This window comes from Theropithecus gelada, chromosome 11, assembly GCF_003255815.1.
Source record: "Theropithecus gelada isolate Dixy chromosome 11, Tgel_1.0, whole genome shotgun sequence".
Classification (NCBI taxonomy): Eukaryota; Metazoa; Chordata; class Mammalia; order Primates; family Cercopithecidae; genus Theropithecus; species Theropithecus gelada.
Genome location: NC_037679.1, coordinates 83,103,642 through 83,125,867, shown reverse-complemented (window position 1 = coordinate 83,125,867; position 22,226 = coordinate 83,103,642). Strand labels below are relative to the sequence as shown.

Here is a 22,226-nt window from a genome sequence, read left to right as displayed (position 1 = left end):
GAAAATCCCACAGCACTGAGTCTCCAACTAGCTCCCCTGGTGGGCAGTACTTCACAGAGTTGCCACGACTCGATGTTGGGGGATTAAGCGTGTCCTGTGTGACTCCCCGGGGAGAGGACTCCGAGGCTTCAGACTGGTCTTCCCCAGGGTCCCCCATGTGCCTTTTCCCTCTGCTGATGTTGCTCTGTGTCCTTTTGCTGTAATGACTCACAGACATGAGCAGGACCACATGCTGAGTCCTGCGAGTCCTCCCAGCGAGTCACAGAGCTGGGATGGTCTTGGGGATCTTCGACACCATTCCCAAGACTGCGAGAGACAAAGAGGAACTCACTCTCCGTGCTCCGCCTGCCCTCTCAGTCTCTCGCTCCCCGTGCTCTGCCTGCCCTCTCAGTCTCTCATTCCCCGTGCTCCGCCTGCCCTCTCAGTCTCTCGCTCCCCGTGCTCCGCCTGCCCTCTCAGTCTCTCATTCCCCGTGCTCCGCCTGCCCTCTCAGTCTCTCGCTCGTTCCTCTTCCACCTGAACTCAGTGCTGGGCTCTCCCTGAATGGTTCACTCAGGTCCCATGGCTTTATAAACCATGTGTCAGTGGCTCTGAAATTGACATCCCCACCCTGGACCCCTATTCTGAGAACCAGACTCATGTACACACTGCCTATGTATTATGGCTCAAGTTGCATGTCCCCCCAAAAAAGATAGGCTGAAGTCCCCCGAGTAGCTCAGATTGTGACCTTATTTGGAAATTGTCTTTACAGAGATAATCAAGTGGAAATGAGGTCATTGAGATGGTCCCTAATCCAATACAACAGGTGTCCTTATAAAGGGAGGAAATTTGGACACAGAGACAGACAGCACACAAGGGCAAGGCCACGTGACGATGAAGACAGGGATAGGAGTGCTGTGCCTACAAGCCAAGGAACACTAAAGACTCAGCAGCCACCAGCAACACAGATTCCCCAACCCAGAGCTCAGAAGGAACAGGCTCTGCCGACACCATGATCCTGGGCTCCTGGCCTCCAGAACTGTGAGAGTAGATTTCTGTTGTTTTAAACCACCCAGTTCGTGGCACTTTGTGACGACAGACCCAGCAAACTAATCCACTATGTGACATCACATTCACACATTGCTCAACTAGTGCAGCAAACTCAACACGCTGCCAATGCCACAAGCCCAGACCTGGTCTTCCTCATCTCGGCGAATGGAAGCACTGATCACTCGCTCCGCCAGAAACCTGGGAGTCGCCCTTGATACCCACCCCCTCCCCCACCTACATCCAAATCCATCCAAGTCCTGTTGGCTCTGCCTCCCGAATACCTCGTGAATCCACCCGCTTCTCTCTGTCCCCAGAGCCCCACCCTCCTCCAATCACTGTCACTTCCTGCCTACACTGCAGGGGTAGCTCCAAACCGGACACCTCTCCCATTCCTGTTCCCCTCTAATCTAGTCCCCACGGGCCACTGGAGGGATCTTTTAAAAACAAATTTTAGCTGGGCGCAGCCTTGGTCCCCTGCCTGAGCCCCAAAGACTCCCCTGTTAGATATCAGACCATCCGGCAGTTACTCGCCAGGGGCCCTTTTGGCCCAACTGTGATCAGCAGTCAGTCAACAAATGCCGCCACACCTGTAATCCCAACACTTTGGGAAGCTGAGGCTGGAAGAACACTAGAGCCCAGGAGTTCAAGACCAGCCTGGGCAAGACAGCAAGACCCCATCTCTTTAAAAATTTTTTTAATTAGCTGGCTTTGGTGGGATGCACCTGTAGTCCCAGCTACTTGAGAGGCTGGGACAGGAAGATAGTGTAAGTCCAGGAGTTGGAAGCTACGATGACCTATAATCATGCCGCTACATTCTGGCCTGGGCAACAGAGCAAGACCCTGTCTCTGAAATAATTAATTAAATAAAAAAAATTAAAAACCCATAAATCTAGACTATATCATTGCACCGAGAATAAAATCTTATCTCCTATAAATGACCCACAAGGTTCCATGTCACAGACCCCTCCACCCCATCCCGATCCCTGCACAACAGCTCCATAAAGGTGTCCATGGCATCCTAAGTCCAGGAACCTGCCAACAGGTTTCCTTATGTTTCCTGCAAAAAGGACTTTGCGGATGTAACGCAGTCAAGGATGGTGAGATGCGGCAAATGCTCTTGATTATCCAGGTGGGCTGGAGACAATCACAGGGGTCCTTACAAGAGAGAAGCAGCTGAGTTTGCATCAGGATGACAGAAGCAGATACTGGAGGGATGCAAGCCAAGGAGCCACGATAGGGTGGCCTGAAGCAGTTGGAAGACGCAGGGAAACAAAGTCTCCCCAGGAAGCTCTGGAAGGAACCAGCCCTGCCAACACCCTGATTTTAACCCCTTAACACCCTTTTCTGATTTCTGACCCCCAGGCGCCTGAGGTAATAAATCTGTGCTGTTTGGGGAAATTTGCTACAGCGACCACAGGGAGTGTGACCATACACCACCTCTCAGGCCTCGGCTGAAAAGTCTACAGTGACGTCTTCCCTATCAGCCCTGAGATGGCTCCTGCCCACACTCTCTCACAGCACCTCCCCTTTGCTCTCGTGACACTTGCCACAACCTGCCATTGCTGTATCTGTTTGTATATTTGTTGTTGTCGTTAACCAGCCCACTCACACGCTGAAATGTAAGCTCCAAGGAGAGCAGAGGTCATGACCGTCTTATTCCCTACCAAACCCAGCGTCTGGAATAAACACTGTGGAATAAATCCAGGTGGATGAGACAATCCCTCCTCTCAAGGAGCCGGCAACCCACTGAAACGGAAGCGACTTAAAACGCAATGATCAAAATGCAGCAAATATACACTTAAAATGTTGTGCATTTCCCTGTACATAATTTTTACATCAAAAGAAAACACTAAACAAAACTTGAACTCTACATAGTGCCACACAGAAGCATTTAGCGGGGAGAGTAGTGACATGCAATTGACTTTGAAAGCATCTAAAAATGAGATGGGTGGAAACAGGGAAGGAAAGCTGTTTACATGTGTGACAAAGCAAGTGCAGTAAGACGTGAATGGAGGGATCCAGATGGCATGCCGGCAGATGTTCACAGAAAAAATTCGTTCAGCCTCACTGTTATGTTAGAGATTTTTTTATAGTAAACGCTGGGAGACTAGGGCTCAATGAATAACACGGCAATATAATAATGAATATGGTCAGGTCCTGAAACAAACAAGCAATCAATGAAATAGGTCCCTGGGAAAGAAAAGAGGTCCCTGGAAGCCATTAGGCCAGGCAAAGTCAGCAGGGATCTTTGCAGGGCCCCAGGGCAGACAAGATAACAACACAGTAAAGGGGTTGTGAGCGCGGCTAAGATGTGAAAAGTCCTGTGTTCAAGTCCCACCTCAGTGCCTTCCCAGCAAGGTGCCCTTGGATAAGGTAGGTGGCACCTCCTGGGGCAGCCATGACTAATTACCACAAAGTGAGTGGCTTAAGACAAGAAATACAGACACCGACTGTCTTGCAGTTCTGGAGGCCTGAAATCAAGGTCTCAGGGTAACCTGCCAAAGGCTCCAGGGGAAAAATCCTTCTTTGCCTCCTCTGGCTTCCGGTGGCTCCAGGTATCCTGTGGCTTGTGGGAATCTTTACGGGACCTTATTCTCTGTGTCTTCAATCTCCCTCTGCCTTCTCTTACAAGGACAGCTGTCGCTGGATTTAGGACCCACCCTAAATCCAGGAAGGCATTTCAAGACCTTTAATTTAATTACATCTGCAAAGACTCTTTTTCTTACAAAGGTCTTATTCACAAGTTCCAGGGGCTTAGGACCAGGATGTGTCTTTCGGGGGGCCACCATTCAGCCTTCTACATTCAGCCCTCTACAGGGGCCTCAGTTTCCTCAGCTGTGATATGTGCCTTCCCTAATAGGTTTGATTGTTTTTCAGTTGTTTTTGTTTTTGTTTTGTTTTGTTTTTTGGAGACAGGGTCTCACTCTGTTGCCCAGGCTGGAGTGCAATAACATGATCATGGCTCACCACAGCCTCAACCTCCCAGGCTCAAGCAATCCTCTTGCCTCAGCCTCCTGAGTAGCTGGGGCTACAGGCTCATGCCATCATGCCTGGCTAACTTTTTAAAAATACTTTTGTAAAGACAGGGTCTCAAACTCCTGGGCTCAAGCCATCCTCCCTCCTTGGCCTCCTAGAGTGCTGGGATCACAGGCGGGAGGCACCACACTTGGCCTCTCATCAGGTTTTTGTGGAGACAGGAATGCACGATGCACACTTAGCACGGCCCGGGGCACAGCCAGATGCCCAGACACCACCTGTTCTTACTGCAAGGGCACTGCCATCATCGCAGACGGAGAGAAGGGGGCACACTTGGCAGACTCCAAGACAGGAGGAGCCAAGGAAGATAATGAGACCTATCTCAGGGGCCCACTGTGAGGGAGGAACAGGGACACCTGGACAGGGCTGCCCACAAAGTCTGGAGGTGGTAACTGCTGAAGAAAGCGACCTCCCTTCAGAGCTGAGCAGGGAGCTGGCCACAGTGGGCACCAGCCTTGGCTGTACCTGAGGTCAGCATGTTGTTGATGAGCTCCAGGAAGCCTTCCTCGGCCACATGGGCGTCCGTGAACAGAAAGATCATCGCTTTGTTCTCGATCCCGAGTTTCAAATAGAGGCTCTTCAGGTCTTCCCGGAAATTGTTCTCCGAGTAGCCTCGGCTCAGCAGGATCTCAAATACCTGTAACACAGACACGGAGCACACGGGCGTCACCATCACCAGCCTCCCTTCCCTGCAGGCTCTGGGGCAGGGATGCTGGAGGAGAGTGCAGAGGGCGTGGGTCTGTCCAAACTTGAGGAAGTGGGTCAGGAAAGAAGAGTCTGGAAGGGACTCCCTGTCGTGGAACAGGAGGGGGAAGCCCCATGAGCCTAGCCACAGAGGAAAGTGGGGAAGAATGCACCCTGAGGTGAGCGCCAGCCATATACTGCAGTTTACAGAAAATCAGACCCCATGGGAAGATGCACACAGGGAGAAACAAACAGGCACTTTAATTTCTTGACAGGAAATCAATGTACACACGAAATCGACGTCAATGTGAACAAGGACATAAGTTTAAAGCATGCTTTTTCGGCTCAAGTGTTTCTTTTCTCTCAGAAGTAGAAATTAAAACTTTCATTACAACCAGTGACTGTCAGAAACATGTCAGATTTCCAGGAACTGAGAGCTCTCTCTGTTCCCTACCTCCCTCAACCCTATGCATTGATACACATGCTTCACTCCCACTGTCACACACACAGTCACGCTCACACGGTCACACTCAGCCACACACTCACTTGCACCCTGGCATGCACTAGAACACAAGCTCACACACACACACACATGCGTGCGTGCACACACACACACCCACACGCACGGCAACCAGGAGACCTTCTGGCCAATAGACTCTGGTCTCCAGCTCTGCCTGTCGCCTGCAAACCTTCCTCAGCCCTCCCGAGTGCAGCCGCCTCCCCTCCCCAGCAGCTCCTGGCACTACTCTCTGAACACCTGTTCTGACCCCGCTACCCAACCCTCTCCACTTCCTCACTTCCTAGGGCCCAGACACAGCCCTGTGTGTTCTCAACCTCCTCCAGATCTCTGTCCCTCAGCATCCTCTCTGCTGTTCCTCGAGGCGCTACTTCAGGGGAAAATGCCTCAGATTTACCTGGACAAATCAACAGGGAAAAAAAACAAAACAAAACAAAACAAAAAACCTTTCTAGTGGGAAATGTCTTATCCTTCAGAAAACTGTGGAAAACAATTGCAAAACAGTTACATTTTAATAATGAATGATTTCAATTATGTATTTCATCAGATTTAAAGGTAGATCAAGCATATTAGTTTTTCCCTTTTTTACAAATACCTCAAACAAAAGGCCAATATTTGTGAAATATTGGAAGCTGGATTCATTGAATGAGCTGTGATTGCTCTCCTATATAAAGAGTTCTCACAAATCAATAAGTATATAAAGAGGCAACTCACAAAAGAGAAAAGGTAAACGTCCAATGAATGTATAAAAGGATATTCAAACTTCACTATTAATTGGAGAAAGGGTCATTTAAACTGCAATATTTTCCACCTATAATCTTAACAAATATCAGAATGACAATATCCAGTATTGGCAAGAATATGTGAAAATAGACATTGCCAGTTGCATAAATTAGCATAATCCTTTGCGGTGGGGTGATTGGTTGTTAATAAAGACACTTTTTTCCTTTCCTTCTGTCCTGCATCCCCAGGTCCTTTCCACTCCAAGGAGGCAAGCTCCACATGAGTTTAGGTCCAACCTTTCCAGTGCAAAATCTGGTGCCACGCAACAAAAGCCTTAAAAGAACATATACCCTTTAACCTGCCAATATACCAGTTTCTAAAGAAAGTGATCCTATGAGGATCCTATATTCAAAGATATACAAACAAAGGTGTTAATCACTGTACTGTTTGTAATAAGAAAACAAGGACAAAGCTAAATGCCCGCCATTGGAAATGGGTTATGTGTGGCATATCCAAACAATGGAATACTGTCCAATGTTTCCAAAGACAATGTAAATACATATTCATTGACTTGAAAAGAGGCAGTGATACAGTGGGGAAAAATTACATAAGTTATGTATAACATTAACCCATTGCTGGTAAGAAGGAAATATGTTTGTATATGAATGCACATATGGTCCCTGACTTCCTCTGGTTCAACTGAGAATTTTTTGACTTTGCCATGGTACAAAAGTACTACACTTTCAGCACACTTCTCAACTTACGATGGAGTCACATCCAGATTAAACCCATTGTAAGCTGAATATATAAATCAGAAGTGCATTTTCAGCTTATAATATTTTCAACTTATGATGCGTTTATTGAGATAGCCCTATTGTAAGTTGAAAAGTGTACATTATTCCGTTGATTCCCAGACCAAAAATTAAAATAACAGAAAAAGAATTTTAAAAAGTAAAAGTATACACTAAAATGCTACTGGTGCCTAACAGTGGCGATCTTTAGGTGATGAAATTACAAATGGTTCTTCTTTTCTTTTCTTTTTTTTTTTTTGAGAGGGAGTCTTGCTCTGTTGCCCAGGCTGGAGTGCAGTGGTTGGATCTCAGCTCACTGCAAGCTCCGCCTCCCGGGTTTACGCCATTCTCCTGCCTCAGCCTCCCGAGTAGCTGGGACTACAGGAGCCCGCCACCTTGCCCGGCTAGTTGGTTTTTTTTTTTGTATTTTTTAGTAGAGATGGGGTTTTACTGTGTTAGCCAGGATGGTCTCGATCTCCTGACCTCGTGATCCGCCCATCTCGGCCTCCCAAAGTGCTGGGATTACAGGCTTGAGCCACTGCGCCCGGCCAGTCCTTATTTTCTTTAGACATTTCTCTATTGTTTGAATTGTTGCAGTGAGTATTATTCCATTTAGAGGGAGAGAAATGAGTGAGTCCATCACAATAGTGATTCTTACGTTCAATGGACTGAATGTTTGTTCTCCCCACAAAAAAAAAAAAAAAAAAAAAAAATCATTTGTTGAAATCATAACCCCCAATGTGATGGTATTTGGAAGCTGGGCTTTTAGGAGGTGATTAGGTGATGAGGGTGGAGCCCTCACGAATGGGATTAGTGCCCTTATAAAAGGGATCCCAAAGACTTTTCTTGCTCTCATTCATCCATGTGAGGATGCCATGAGAAGCCAGACATTTGCAACCCAGGAGAGGGCCCTCTCTGGAGCCCGACCATGCTGGAACCCTGATCTTGGAATTCCCAGCCTCCAGAATGGTGAGAAATGAACGCCTGCTGTCCATGAGCCAGCCAGTCTACTGCACTTTGTTACAACAGCCTGAACTGCCTAAGACTCTCTGTGGTAATGGCGATGATGCTGAGTTAAATCTGATTCCAGAAAACAGGCTGAAGACAAACAAGAAAGTCTGTGCGAAAGAATACCTCTTAGGTCACGAGTTAGAGACCAGCCTGGCCAACATGGTGAAACCCCGTCTCTACTAAAAATACAAAAGTTAGCCGGGCGTGGTGGCGTGTGCCTGTAATTCCAGCTACTCGGGAGGCTGAGGCTGGAGAATCGCTTGAGGCCGGGGAGGCAGAGATTGCAGTGAGCCGAGATCGCATCATTGCATTCCAGCCTGGGCAATGGAGCGAAACTCCATCTTGGGGGGGAAAAAACCTCTTGCTTGCTAGGAGAAGGGTCATGAAAATGACCCTTTCGCAAGAAGTATCTTCTCTAAAGGTGGACTTATCAAAGGGGTCTGAGGTAGACGTGAGGGGTGGCCAAGTGTCTGAGAAGAGCTGAGGCTGAATACAGATCCTGTCCTGTACCACACACCCAGAACAGGCACAGACAAAACTTCAGTCCATTGCACACGGTAAGAATCAGTATTGTTATGGATTCATTTCTCGCTCTCTAAATGGAATAATCCTCATTGCAACAATTCAAGCAATGCAGAAATGTCTAAAGAAAATAAAGATCGTCTGTAATTTCATCACCTAAAGACAGCCGCTGTTAGGTACCAGTTGCATTTTAGTGTACACTTTTCAGCTTAAGATGGGGTTACGTCTTGATAAATCCATTGTAAGTTGAAAATATTATAAGCATGCATGTGTATCATGCAACCAGAGGCAAAAACAGGCATTTTGGATAAAGGAAGACCCTAATAGTGGATGAAGTCAGATATCAGAGAACTAATCAAGGGTCGGGGATAAAAAAGGGTGAATCAGGGAGATGACTCTCTTCAAATTACATCTCAATGCACAGTGTCTGCTCCACTTCGAGAGGCCTCTTGCGGATGAGTTACATGTGCAACCTGCAAGGAGGTACCTGTACGATTCTAAGAACGGTGTGGACAAATGGGAACCTTCAGATGCTGCTGATAGGAATGGAAAATGGTACAGCCACACCCTGGAGGTTCCTTAAACGATTAAACATAGAGTTATCATAGGACCCCGCAATTCCACTCGTAGGAGCGTACCCAAGAGCAATGCAAACTCACATCCACACAGAAACTTGCGCATGGAAGTTCACAGCAGCACTGTCCACAAAAGCCAACAGGTGGAAACAACAAACAGGCCCAGCAGTGGATAAAGGAAACGTGGCATAGCCACATGAGCGACTCCTATTGGCAAAAAAAAATGAAATACCGATGCGTGCTACAACATGAACTTTGAAAGCATTGTGCTAAAAGAAAGACGCCAGACACAAAATACACACACACACTTTTCACGTGAAAGTCTAGAATAGGAAGCCTATAGAGACAGAAAGTAGATTAGTCATTAGTTGCTCAGGGCTCGATGAGGGGAGGGTGCAGAGATTAGGGCAGTGATCACTAAAGGGCATGGGATTTCTTTTTTTTGAAACCACAAAACGTTCTTTTTTTTTTTTTTTTTTTGACAGAGTCTCACTCTGTCTCCCAGGCTGGAGTGCTATGGCACAATCTCAGCTTACTGCAACCTCTGCCTCCCAGGTTCAAGTGATTCTCCTGCCTCAGCCTCTGAGTAGCTGGGATTACAGATGCATGCCACCATGCCTGGATAATTTTTTATTTTAGTAGAGATGGGATTTCACCATGTTGGCAAGGGTCACAAACTCTTGACCTCAAGTGACCCACCTGCCTCAGCCTCCCAAAGTGCTGGGATTACAGGTGTGAGCCACAGCGCCTGGCCGACACCACAGAAGTGTTCTAAAGTAGACAGTGGTGCTGGTTGCACAGATCTGTGAATGTGCCAACAAGCACTGGCTTGTATGCTTTGAATGTGTGGATTGTATGGTCTTGAATTCGATCTCAGTAAAGCTGTTTAAAAATACAAGATTCTAAGATTAACCCAGATCTGTGTGTGCAGGCTGTGCAGATATGGCAGCCAGCAAATTGCCAGCCCCATATGATGGGTCCACTGAGGTTTGGGCCAAGCCCTCCCCATATGAACACACATCACCGTTCACAGGATTTGCTTGTATCTGACTTTCTAACTTGATCTGACATTCTCCATCCTAAAAACAAGACAATACAGATGGTCCCCGGCTTTGATGGTTCCACTTAGGATTTTTCAACTTTACGATGGGTTTATTGGGATATTAAATGCATTTTCAACTCACAATATTTTTGACTTATGAATAGTTTATCAGGATGTAACTCCATCCTAAGCCAAAGAACATCTGTACTTAGATGCTTTGGCTATTCAGTTAAAACATAGTAATATCAAGCCAAAAACAAGAAACAATAAAACAAACCAAAACACCCATCTCTACACTCTATGAAAACATCATGTTATGATCTGCTGTGGATTGTTCCAATATGTACATGAACTACCAAACGCAGAAACTGGCATCATAAACCTGTTTCTGGGAGGGTACGTGGACTGACCTCACAGCCGGCTGTGAAGGCAGCCAGCCTCGAAAGGGACTGCTTCCCTGAGCCCCCGACCCCGACCAGCAGGGCGTGGCCACGGTCCATGCGGATGATACGGTGCACCCGGGTTAAATGCTCCAGAGCGTCGTCGAAGAGAACCAAGTTCATTTTTGTGTTGCTTTCATTATACTCTTCAAGAATTTCCTGCATTAAAAAAAAAAAAAAAAAAAAAAGAAGTTAAAACCCAGCATGGTAGATTTTACAATCTATCCATCTGATAAAGGGCTAATATCCAGAACCTACAAAGAACTCAAACAAATTTACAAGAAAAAAACGAACAACCCCATCACAAAGTGAGCAAAGTATACGAACAGACACTTCTCAAAAGAGGACATTTATGCAGCCAACAGACACATGAAAAAATGCCCATCATCACTCACCATCAGAGAAATGCCAATCAAAACCACAATGAGATACCATCTTACACCAGTTAGAATGGCCATCATTAAAAAGTCAGGAAACAACAGGTGCTGGAGAGGATGTGGAGAAATAGGAACACTTTTACACTGTTGGTGGGACTGTAAACTAGTTCAGCCATTGTGGAAGACAGTGTGGCGATTCCTCAAGGATCTAGAACTATTAATACCATTTGACCCAGCCATCCCATTACTGGGCATATACCCAAAGGATTATAAATCATGCTGCTATAAAGACACATACACACGTATGTTTATTGCGGCACTATTCACAATAGCGAAGACTTGGAACCAACCCAAATGTCCATCAATGATAGACTGGATTAAGAAAAATGTGGCACATATACACCATTGAATACTATGCAGCCATAAAAAAGGATGAGTTCATGTCCTTTGTAGGGACATGGATGAAGCTGGAAACCATCATTCTCAGCAAACTATTGCAAGAACAGAAAACCAAATACTGCGTGTTCTCACTCATAGGTGGGAACTGAACAATGAGACACAGGAAGGGGAACATCACACACCGGGGCCTGTTGTGGGGTGGGGGTAGTGGGGAGGTATAGCATTAGGAGATATACCTAATGTAAATGACGGGTTAATGGGTGCAGTACACCAATATGGCACACGTATACATATGTAACAAACCTGCACGTTGTGCACATGTACCCTAGAACTTAAAGTATAATAATTTTTAAAAAATAGAATTTAAAACCCAGCACGGTGGCTCATGCCTGTAATCCTAGCACTTTGGGAGGCTGAGGAGGGAGGATAACTTGAGCACAGGAGTTTGAGACCAACCTGGGCCATGGAGCAAGACTCTGTCTCTACAAAAATAAAAACAAAACCATTAGCTGGGCACGGTGATATGTGCCCATAGTCCCGGCTACTTGGGAGGCTGAGGCAGGAAGATCACTAGAGCCCAGGAGGTTGAGGCTGCAGAGAGCCGTGATCATACCACTGCACTGTGGCCTGGGTGACAGAGAGAGACCCTGTCTCTAAGTAAATAAATAAATAAATAATGTTTTAAAGGATCACTGGATTTTAAGAGACAGACTCCCTCCTTTTGTCCAGAGGAGATTAAGAATGGAAGAGAGATTTTTCTGAACATCTGCAGTAGTGAAAATAATTAAACTGTTTGGGTCTCGGAGATTAATCTAGCTTTCACAATCAAGATTTCCATCTGCTGGGCTTTGACTGGCCAGCAGCGACCCAAAGCAGGTAACAAGGCTCATCTCATGAATTAAATGAAATGAATATCAGGGAGTCAAACAAGTGGTTCCCAAACCTGGTTGTGCACCAGAATTGGGGACCCTCCATGGACCCAGCACAGCAAATCTCACGGGGTGGGCCCAGGAGTCTGTTTAACAATTTCCTAACGTCACTCCCAAGCATGCTGGATATGGGAACCACCGGACCAGACACAAGTCCGTATTTCAAGCCCTCAGACAGAGCCACAGGTGTTAGGCTCCTGGGCACCCACGCCATGTTCAGCTCCTGCTTGGCCCATGCTCAGGAGAAAGCGAGCCCATGGACAGGGTGGGGCTCATCCCCACCTGGAACAGAGCCTTGGCCGCCTCGTAGTCCTGGATGTCTTCATAAATGCGTGGTTCTCCCTCGTGCAGAGCCATCCGGAAGTCTCCAAACAATATGGGATCCCTCATCACCACCTCCACGTCATCGTTAAAATGTTCCGTAACCAAATCACCTAAGTGCTGTTGTACCTTGAAACAGATGCCCACTTAAGGACCCAAACTCAACAACAGTACATGGGCTAAAACTTGTTAGGAACAGAGGATACGCTATTATTATCTAAAATCATTTGCATTCTATTTTTTTTCAGTTGCTGCAAGGTGCTTAATAACCAACCCACCCTCCTTTGCCCCATTGACCTCTCGTGCCTATTTTTCTGCAATTTGTGTCCTATATAAAAAACACTTCTGGCGCTTGTTTATTTTCCTGAGAAGAATTTTCTGGCTGAGTTTCGCACTTGCTGGTGCACTGGAGGTACTGACCAGCTGCTTGTCTGTTTCACTGATCAGCCGGTCGTGGAAGACTCTCAGACATTCATTCCTCCAGACTCTCACCATCTGGGCCACCGTGTGGAATCTGCAGAATGGAAGGGACAAAAGTCAGCCAGGAAGTCACCTGCAGGATCCCAGGGCTGACGGCTGTGACATTCAGACAGACACACAGGGCGCAACAAAAGCCCAACATTTCTCCAGTCCTGCCGCCTAGTCTCATGTTAATGAAATCTAACCAGAGAATCCAACAGAAGCTAATAAAGTCAAGTCATCATCCATAGCTTATCTTACTGTAGGAAAGAACAGTAGTAGTGGCCCACACCTCCTTTTTCTAAGAGCCAACTCCATCTGGCCTCAGTTCTAGAACTTTCCCTGCATTCTAGCAAAGAACCGTCACTCCACCTGAAACACCTGGAGCTGCCCTCTCCTGACCGCCCCTGACATTCTACATGTTTCAAGGCACCAAAGAGCAGGATACATGCAAAATTCTCAACTCATTCTTCAGTATCTTCTGGATTCATAATATGAATCCACATAACTGGACTATGCTTGCAAATCCACAGAGACTAAAGTAGATATTCATGTGAAGGTATAAGCCTAGTTTTTGTTTTTTTTTTTTTTGAGATGGAGTCTCGCTGTCGCCCAGACTGGAGTGCAGTGGCCGGATCTCGGCTCACTGCAAGCTCCGCCTCCCGGGTTCATGCCATTCTCCTGCCTCAGCCTCCCGAGTAGCTGGGACTACAGGTGCCCGCCACCATGCCCAGCTGGTTTGGTTTTTTTAAATATATTTTTTAGTAGAGACGGGGTTTCACTGTGTTAGCCAGGATGGTCTCGATCTCCTGACCTCGTGATCCGCCCGTCTCGGCCTCCCAAAGTGCTGGGATTACAGGCTTGAGCCACCGCGCCCAGCCAAGCCTAGTTTTAATGGGGAATTTCCTTATACCATGACTTAAATCCTTTCTGTCCTCTGTTTACTTCTCACAAAGACACACATCCTATAACCAACCAGCAACGACTGAGTTATGTGAGCAAAAGGCTCCAGGCAGGCAAATTCCAACCTCAGAACTGAAAACGAGAAGTCAGCAACACAGTCCTGCCCAAGGGGTATGATAGGCCTGTCCACACTTCTGCTTCTCTTGGTTCTACCTGTTTCAATTCAAAGGCTTACAAAGCATCAAGCCTTAAGCCAAGCACTGGTCTCTCCTCTTCAACATAAGCAAAGACATTGGGTAATTAATTCATACAATGATTCATCAAATCCATTGATAAGCCCTCTGTCTTAAAAGAATAAGAAAACCATCATAGCTGTGGGGCATATTTTAGTAAGATAAACCAAACTCACCGCTCAGGGTTAGTGAGGACAAGACCATTAAAAACCCGTGAGAGATCTCGAAGGTTGAAGATGTAATGGAACTTCGATGGAGTGGGAGGTAGGTCTTGCACAATAATTTTGTAAAGTGCTAGCGTGCAGAATGTCAGCTTGCCACTCACAGCCACAATGCTTTCATGAAACGTCTGAAAAATGCAAAGACACCCCCCCAACAGACAAATGTCCTTCAGTAGATGGATGAATAAACAAAATGTGGCAGAGCCGTACAATGGAATATTACTGAGCTATAGAAAGGAATGAAGTTGACTAGGCACAGTGGCTCACGCCTGTAATCCCAGCACTTTGGGAGGCCAAGGTGGGCAGATCACCTGAAGTCAGGAGTTCAAGGCCAGCCTGACCAACATGGTGAAACCCTGTCTCTACTAAAAATACAAACATTAGCTGGGCATGGTGGTGTGCACCTGTAATCCCAGCTACTTGGGAAGCTGAGGCAGGAGAATCTCTTGAACCCAGGAGGCAGAGGTTGCAGTGAGCTGAGATCATGCCATTACACTCCAGCCTGGGTGACAGAGGGAGACTCCGTCTCAAAAAAACAAAACAAAACAAACCAGGAATGAAGCACTGACAGACACACACTCCAGCACAGATGACCCTCGAGAACATGATGTGGAGTGAAGCAAGCCAGGCACAGAAAGTCACGTGCTTTATGACTCGATTTATATGAAATACCCAACATGGAAAACTCCAATGGAGACAAAAGGTAGATTCATGGTTCCTGGGAATGAGAGGTGGGATGGGAGTAAGTGCTAATGCGTAGGGGTTTCCTTCTGGGGTGATGAAAATGTTCTGGAGTTAGACGGTACTGACGGTTGCACGACACTGTGAATGGACTAAATGCCACTGAATTGTATACTTTAAAATGACTATAATAACTAACTTTGTGTTATGTGATTATTTTTTTTTTTTTGAGATAGGGTCTTTCTCTGTTTCCCAGGCTGGAGTGCAGTGGCATGATCACAGCTTACTGCAGCCTCTACCTCTTGGGCTCAAGTGATCCTCCCATCTCAGCCTCCCTTGTAGCTGGGACTACAGGACACCACCATACTTGGGTAATTGTTTAGTATTTTTGGTAGAGACAGGATTTCACCACATTGCCCAGGCTGGTCTCAAACTGCTGGAATCAAGTGATCTGCTCTCCTCAGCCTCCCAAAGTGCTGGGATACAGGTGTGAGCCACCATGCCCAGCCATTATGTGAATTTTACTACTTATTTTTTATTTTTACTTTTTAAAATTATTTTATTTATTTATTTTAGATTGAGACTCTGTTGCCCATGCTGGAGTGCAATGGCACAATCTCAGCTCGCTGAAGCCTTCACCTCCCAGGTTCTAACAATTCTCCTGCCTCATCCTCCCAAGTAGCTGGGACAACAGGTGCCCACCACCACACCCAGCTAATTTGTGTATTTTTAGTAGAGATGTGGTTCTGCCATGTTGACCAGGCTGGTCTTGAACTCCTGACCTCAAATGATCCACCTGCCTCGACCTCCCAGAGTGCTGGGATTACAGGCCTGAGCCACTGCACCTGGCCTGATTTGTTTGTATTGCTCTAGATTTTCACACTAACAAGTCAACATGATGTGAAACCAAAGCCCCCAACCAGCCCTCAGCGGGAGTTTTGACTAGCACAGACCTCACAGTTTTGAAAGCAAATGCCTTCAGGTAGGGCATGAATGGGCCAGGTGCTCACAGTTCCTACTGGTCATGCCTGGCCACTCCACACCTTTATCTTACCCACCGGGCCCCTGGAGCCTCCGAGTGTGCAGACCCCACTTTAGCAGGGAAACGCCAGATCAGAAGATGGTTGTTTAAATGAATGGGTTCCATTTGGAGGATCCAACTAAACCATAATAATAACAGCAGTAACTAGCAACTAATGAGTAGCTGCTATGCACTAGGCAGTGTGCACTAGACACCCTTTACACACATTTTCTCTCCTTTCATCCTCCCAAAACCCAGTGAGGTGGGGACCGTCATGATCTCCCTGCTCCAAATGAGAACGAGGTTAGGAGAGTTCAAGGGACCTGATCCTGGAGCAGAAGGAGACTGACTCCAGGGCCTCAGCCTGCTAGTTGATTCTTCACTGTCACTCACTGTGGCATGAGCACCTCAGGGCCACATCAGGACTCCCACGAGCCCAAGGCACTTTTGCCTCCATGGACCCCTTCCTCCATAAAAACACATTACAATTACATTTTATAATGACATTGTATAAAGAGGATGTTTTTCTTCTGATTTTGAAAGAAATTAAAACATTTTCATAGGCCCTTGAAAGTACTGAGGGCCCTAGGCTTTGACCCTGCTGTGCCTAATGGGTAAGTCAGCCCTGCGTATGCTTCCTCCCAACACAAGGTCTTCCGGTTTAGACTTCTAATTAAAATCAAGTTACCGAGGTATGGCCTCTCAGGATGGAGGAATAAATTAAATGCAGAGACTCCTCTGAAGGAAACGGCACGTTGAAGACACTGAATAGTGAAATAAATCTCGGGTCAACTTCATTGCGGCCTCCTCCGGCTTTTCCCATTGCAGCGATAAAGCCAAGGTCTCGAATGCTTTTACAGTTCAGCTCCTTCCCACGGTCATATAAATAGCCTTTTTCCAACAGCAGCTTCAGCAAGGCAATTGGCTGCTGCGTGCCGTATTCATCCACCTTGATTTTTATAAAAAAGAAAAGAGAATAGTAGTATCGCAAAGCGGGAGTCAGAAAGACCTTGGCTGACCATCCTAACTTAAGCTCATTTCTCCCATCACTCTCCAGGGCACCTTGGTTTCAGTTTCACAGGGCTTCTCAAAGGTTGCAACTGTATATATCCATTTGTGATTGTGTTTTTTGAAGTTTGTCTCCCTTATGATACTACAGCTTCATGAGGGCAGGAACTGCATAGGTGTTGACTACACAGCACCAGTCTCATAGGAAGGGCTGAATGAATATATGTTAATTCAATTAATGAACAGATGGATAGATGGATGGATGGGTGGATGGATGGACAGACAAATGGACAAATGGATGGATGGACAGATGGACAGACAAGAAGTCAACAGTGCAGTCCCACCCGGGGGTGTGATATGCCTGTCCACACATCGACACTTCTGCTTCTCTTGGTTTCACCTGTTTCAACTCAGGGGCTTACAAAGCATCAAGCCTTAAGCCAAGCATTTGTCTCTTTCTTCATTTAACATAAGTAAAGACATTGGGTAATTAATTCATACACTGATAATGACAGACAGATGGGCCCATCCATTGAATGGACGGATGGATGGACAGATGGATAGATGGATGGATGGATGGATGGATGGAGATGGATGGATGGATGGATGGATGGATGGAGATGGATGGATGGATGGATGGATGGATGGATGGATATGGATGGATGGCTGGATGGATGGATGGATGGACAGGTGAATGAACAGACGGGTAGATGGATAAATGGACAGCTAGATGGAAAAACAGACAGACAAGCAAAGAGAAGAATAGATGGATAGATTAATAAATATATGAGTGAATGGACAGATGGATGGTTGGATGGATGAACAGATAGGTAGGTAAATAACAGATAGGTGGATGAAAAAACAGACACATGGATGGATGAAGGGAAGAACAGACTGATAGATGAATGAACATATGGATGGATGGATGGATGGATGGATGGATGGATGGATGGATGGATGGATGGATGGATGGATGGATGGATTCTGGCTTTGCATACAGTCCTTCTGGAATTAGACTTTCAGAAAAAAAAAATGGTTCTATGAAATAATGTAAATTTTAATTCTAGTATGCTAAGAAAACTTTGTACTTCTCAGGCTCTGACCCCAGAAACATACTCATAAGGCAGCCAAAGTTTTTCTTCCTCAAAAAGTCCAGCGGAATTCTTGGGAAGTATCTGCCCTGATGCCTCCCATGTACACGGAGCCAACATCAGTATTATTAATTTAAAGAAGAGCTCCTTTAGAAACTACTACCTCAAGTACATACTGAATTTAGTTCAAAGGCTGCCAGCTACCTGCTTCCCTCCTCTAAGAAACTAGGGAACGTGATCAGTCAGGGCAAGGTCCCTCTGTGTAAGAACAGCATCCCAGGCACATTCTGCCCTAGGCTGGCTCCCTGCAGCCTGCGCCCTGCAGACATTGCACAGAGGTAAATATCAACGTTCTCATCCTCACTTCTAACACACACACACCCATGCAAACACAAGCACTGTCTTGACCCATCCCTCCACCTGCTTGAGCGTCTAACTACCCTTGGCATATTCATGTCATCCATGAACACCAGCAGGCGTTTTCCCATGGGCGGGCCGTAAGTATCTTTGGTTCGCTTTTCCACATTTGCTTCTAAATTTCTTTGGATATCCATGGACGTGGTGCGGGAGGAGAAGTTGACCATTAACACAATCTGAAGCAGAAAGAGATGATGTGAAAAGCCAGCCTTTTCTTCAGGGTACAGCAGTCAACATTTGCACACAAGCTAGCAACTATTTTGCAAATCCCTCTGAACTAACTTTTTAATAACCCAGTGTGAGTCTGTGCTTCATTATTTTCTAAGTGCTAAAGCAAGAGTTCCTCTTTCCTTTCAGCAGATTGTATGAGTCAATAGTGAATTGTCACATGTGAGCCTTGGGGACAATGTGACATAGAAGAAAGTAGACTGAGGGTCTTGTTTCTGCACAGTTCTAGCAAGGCGACTTCCAAAAAGTCATTCAACCTTTCAGAGCCTTGTTCTTCTCACTTGTAAGACGATTGTAATGACTTCTTTTTGGACTACTTCATAGAGTAATTGCATCGTATGAGATGCAATATCCAACAGTATTTTCAATATGACAATATTCAAACATAAATCACTATCATGCTGGCTGTATCGAAACAGGTCAAAGAGAGCACGAACAAGTGGTTCAGGCTTTGGGACTAACTGCTGGTGGGAAGGGTGAGGGAAGCCCCCTGGATGCTCATGCATGTGTCCTCAGCCCTCCTGCCATGCTTAGGCTGGCGAGAGCTCCTTGAGTAGTGGTTCTCACACTTAACTAATTATGCATCAGCTCCACCTGCAGGGCATGTGCCACACACCTTGCTGGGCTCCATTTCCCAGAGTTTCCAATTTGGTAGATCAGGGTGTGTTTTGTTTTTTTTATTTTTAGGAGATAGGGTCTTGCTCTGTTGCCCAGGCTGGAGTGCAGTGATGTGCGATCATAGCTAACTGCAGCCGTGAATTCCCAGCCTCAGTGATCCTTCATCAGCCTCTTGAGTAGCTGGGACTACCAGGCACAAACCACCATGCCTGGTGGTCTGGGATCTTTTTTTTTTTTTTTTTTTTTTGAGATGGAGTCTCACTCTGTCACCCAGGCTGGAGTCCAGTGGCGCGATCTTGGCTCACTGCAAGCTCCACCTCCCAGGAGAATAAGGCCATTCTCCTGCCTCAGCCTCCCAAGTAGCTGGGACTACAGGTGCCCGCCACCATGCCTGGCTAATTTTTTTGCATTTTTAGTAGAGACAGGGTTTCAGTGTGTTACCCAGGATGGTCTTGATCTCCTGACCTCGTGATCCACCTGCCTCAGCCTCCCAAAGTGCTGGGATTACAGGCATGAGTCACCACGCCCGGCCTCTGGGATCTTTTAAACAAGTTTCCAGTGATGCTGAGGCGGCCAGTCTGGGGACCATACTTTGAGAACGAACCTCTGCCTTCCATAACCCTCTCCATGTAGGGCACCCAAAGTGCAGGTGCACACAAGCTGAACGTGTTGAAGCTGAATGTGTGCCTTGCTAAAGCGACTGCGTTCAGGTGCACCTGGCCAGGCTGATGAGCACCAGTTGATGAGCACCAGTTGATGAGCACCAGTTGCAGAGTCCTGGGGGAGGGGTGTTGTGACGGAGGCTCCCAAATGCGTCATCCTAGTGCCTGACTCCACAAACCCGTAGGTCCCCCCGGCTGTAAACCCCGCCATGCTCCCTGTGCACATCTCCATGTTTATCCTACCACTGCCTGCGAATCCCTACAGAACAGATCTTCACAGCTTGTTCACTTCACTTGTCCTGTGCACCCCTCAAACTCCATGCTGGGTACATATCCGACCTCCTACAAATTGGACATGTAACTGGCTGGAGGAAGGAAAGGAAACACTTGAAGAGTTTTAGAAACCCAAAAATGATGGTAAATAATGTGACAGCCAGCCTCTAAGAGGGCCCCAGATCCTCCTCGCCTCCAGGTGTCCACGCCCTGGTGCAGGCCCCTCCCACACTGTATCAGGGTGTACAGGGTGGATTCTGTCTCCCCCATAGATTAGGGCAGAAGGGAGGGTATGTGACTTCCAAGGCCAGGTCATAAAAGACATCATAGCATCTGCTTTGGCACCTATCTTAAGCACTCACTCTGGAGGAAGCCAGCTACCATGTTGAGCACACCCAAGCCATCCGTGGAGAGGGCCCCAGGGTGAGGAATGGAGGCCTCCAGCCTTCAGCCATCTCAGATGAGGATCTCAGATGAGGATCCTCCAGCTCTAGCCAGGCCTCCAGATGTCTACAGCCCTGGCCAACAGCTTGACTGCAATCCCATGAGAGCCTGAGCTAGAAGCCCTCAGGTAAGCCACTCCCACATTCTTGACCCACGGAAACTGTGAGATCACAGTGTTTGTTGTATGAAGCTGCTATGCGCTGGAGTAATTTGTTACACAGCAATAGATAACTCATATGAATAATGACTTACGTTAGTTTCTTCACTCAGATTTTTGAGGAAATTCTGGGTAGTGGCTGTCTTAGAAGTGCCAGATTCACCAACAAAAATAACAGGTTGCTTAATTTTAACCATTTGTTCCAATATCCAGGTAGACCGAGTGGTATCCACTGTGTGAACTAAAATAGATATTAACAACAGGGGCATCTCAGTAGCTCCAGTAGGGTGAGCACTGGGGGCAACGTGAAATTGTCCTAGAACCCCACAGATCCCATGAAAAACAGCAGCAAAGGCCAAGACATGACCTCAGAAACAGTCACCCATTTAAGTGTATAATTTATTGACTTTGGCACAGTTCTACAGCAGTGCGATCCTCACCACAGTCCAGGTTTAGAACACCCAAGCTGTTTTTAAGATGCAATTCTGACTTATACTCAGGATATTAAAAACTCAGCTTCTCTGTCGCTGACATCACTCAGATCCCCACGGGATTTAACTTCCTGACCAACACCTTCCACTGAAGAGACAGTAAAACCACAGCATCACGTGCGGCTTCCTCCTGCACTGGCATATTTTCATCCTGATGGACTCCTGAGAAAACAGGGACGTCCCACTCTACAAGTTCAATGGACCAAAGTCAGACACATGCTTTGTGAAATTATTCAGCCCATATTTTATCTAAATAGCCAGAGGGGTGCATTCTAAATGTGGCTCAGTATATAAACACCCATGGCACACAGCTTTTCAAGTGAGCGCCCTTTATAAAACACTGCCTCATTCCTTGCCGTTTGGTCCCCACCCAGACAGCTCTGTGGACTGAAGATGAGCCTAGGGAAAGGCAAGGGGAGGCGAAACAGCATCTCATCCACCTGTGGGGATCGGCCTGCTGGGGAAAGAGCCACGGAAGATACTCAGAGCCAGCCGCTGACAAAAATACCAAAGGGGCCACCCTCTGTGCCCAAGAGGGCCCACGGCTCACCCTCTTCAATTCTTCTCTAGCAGCTCTCTGCGTGGGACTCAGAGTACCAGAGAAGCCATGGGATCTTCTCTGCCTCCTCCTAGAGTGAGGATCACACACTCCTAAACCCAGGAACAAGGATTTGACTATGACTTACCCAGGATGTCGATAAATTTCCTCTCGGGGGCATGAATATACTCTGGAACTAATTTACTCCATGGGACCCACTGATTCCGTTTGTCATCAAAATGAAAGTCATACAAGGTTGGAAGTTGACCTGCAGGAAATAATGGTTGATTTCACTTCAATCATAAACATGGAAATGTAAAATCGGTTCTGGCACATGCTTGAAATGAACTAATGTTGCGTGTACCGCAAGGAGGCCATAGTGAGT

The 22,226-nt window shown here is 46.6% G+C and overlaps 1 protein-coding gene across 1 annotated transcript in view; it reads right to left on the bottom strand.

The window, feature by feature from the left end:
• Positions 1–22,226, bottom strand: part of DNAH10 (dynein axonemal heavy chain 10) — a 176,653-nt gene that overhangs the window by 43,416 nt on the left and 111,011 nt on the right. Inside the window, exons 43-51 of the mRNA XM_025401943.1 lie at positions 21,990–22,109; positions 20,908–21,053; positions 18,454–18,606; positions 16,603–16,863; positions 14,168–14,340; positions 12,817–12,910; positions 12,358–12,525; positions 10,341–10,529; positions 4,531–4,702 (exon numbers count right to left, since the gene is read on the bottom strand). Coding sequence (XP_025257728.1) covers positions 4,531–4,702; positions 10,341–10,529; positions 12,358–12,525; positions 12,817–12,910; positions 14,168–14,340; positions 16,603–16,863; positions 18,454–18,606; positions 20,908–21,053; positions 21,990–22,109 — 1,476 coding nt within the window. The remainder of the gene's footprint in view (positions 1–4,530; positions 4,703–10,340; positions 10,530–12,357; positions 12,526–12,816; positions 12,911–14,167; positions 14,341–16,602; positions 16,864–18,453; positions 18,607–20,907; positions 21,054–21,989; positions 22,110–22,226) is intronic.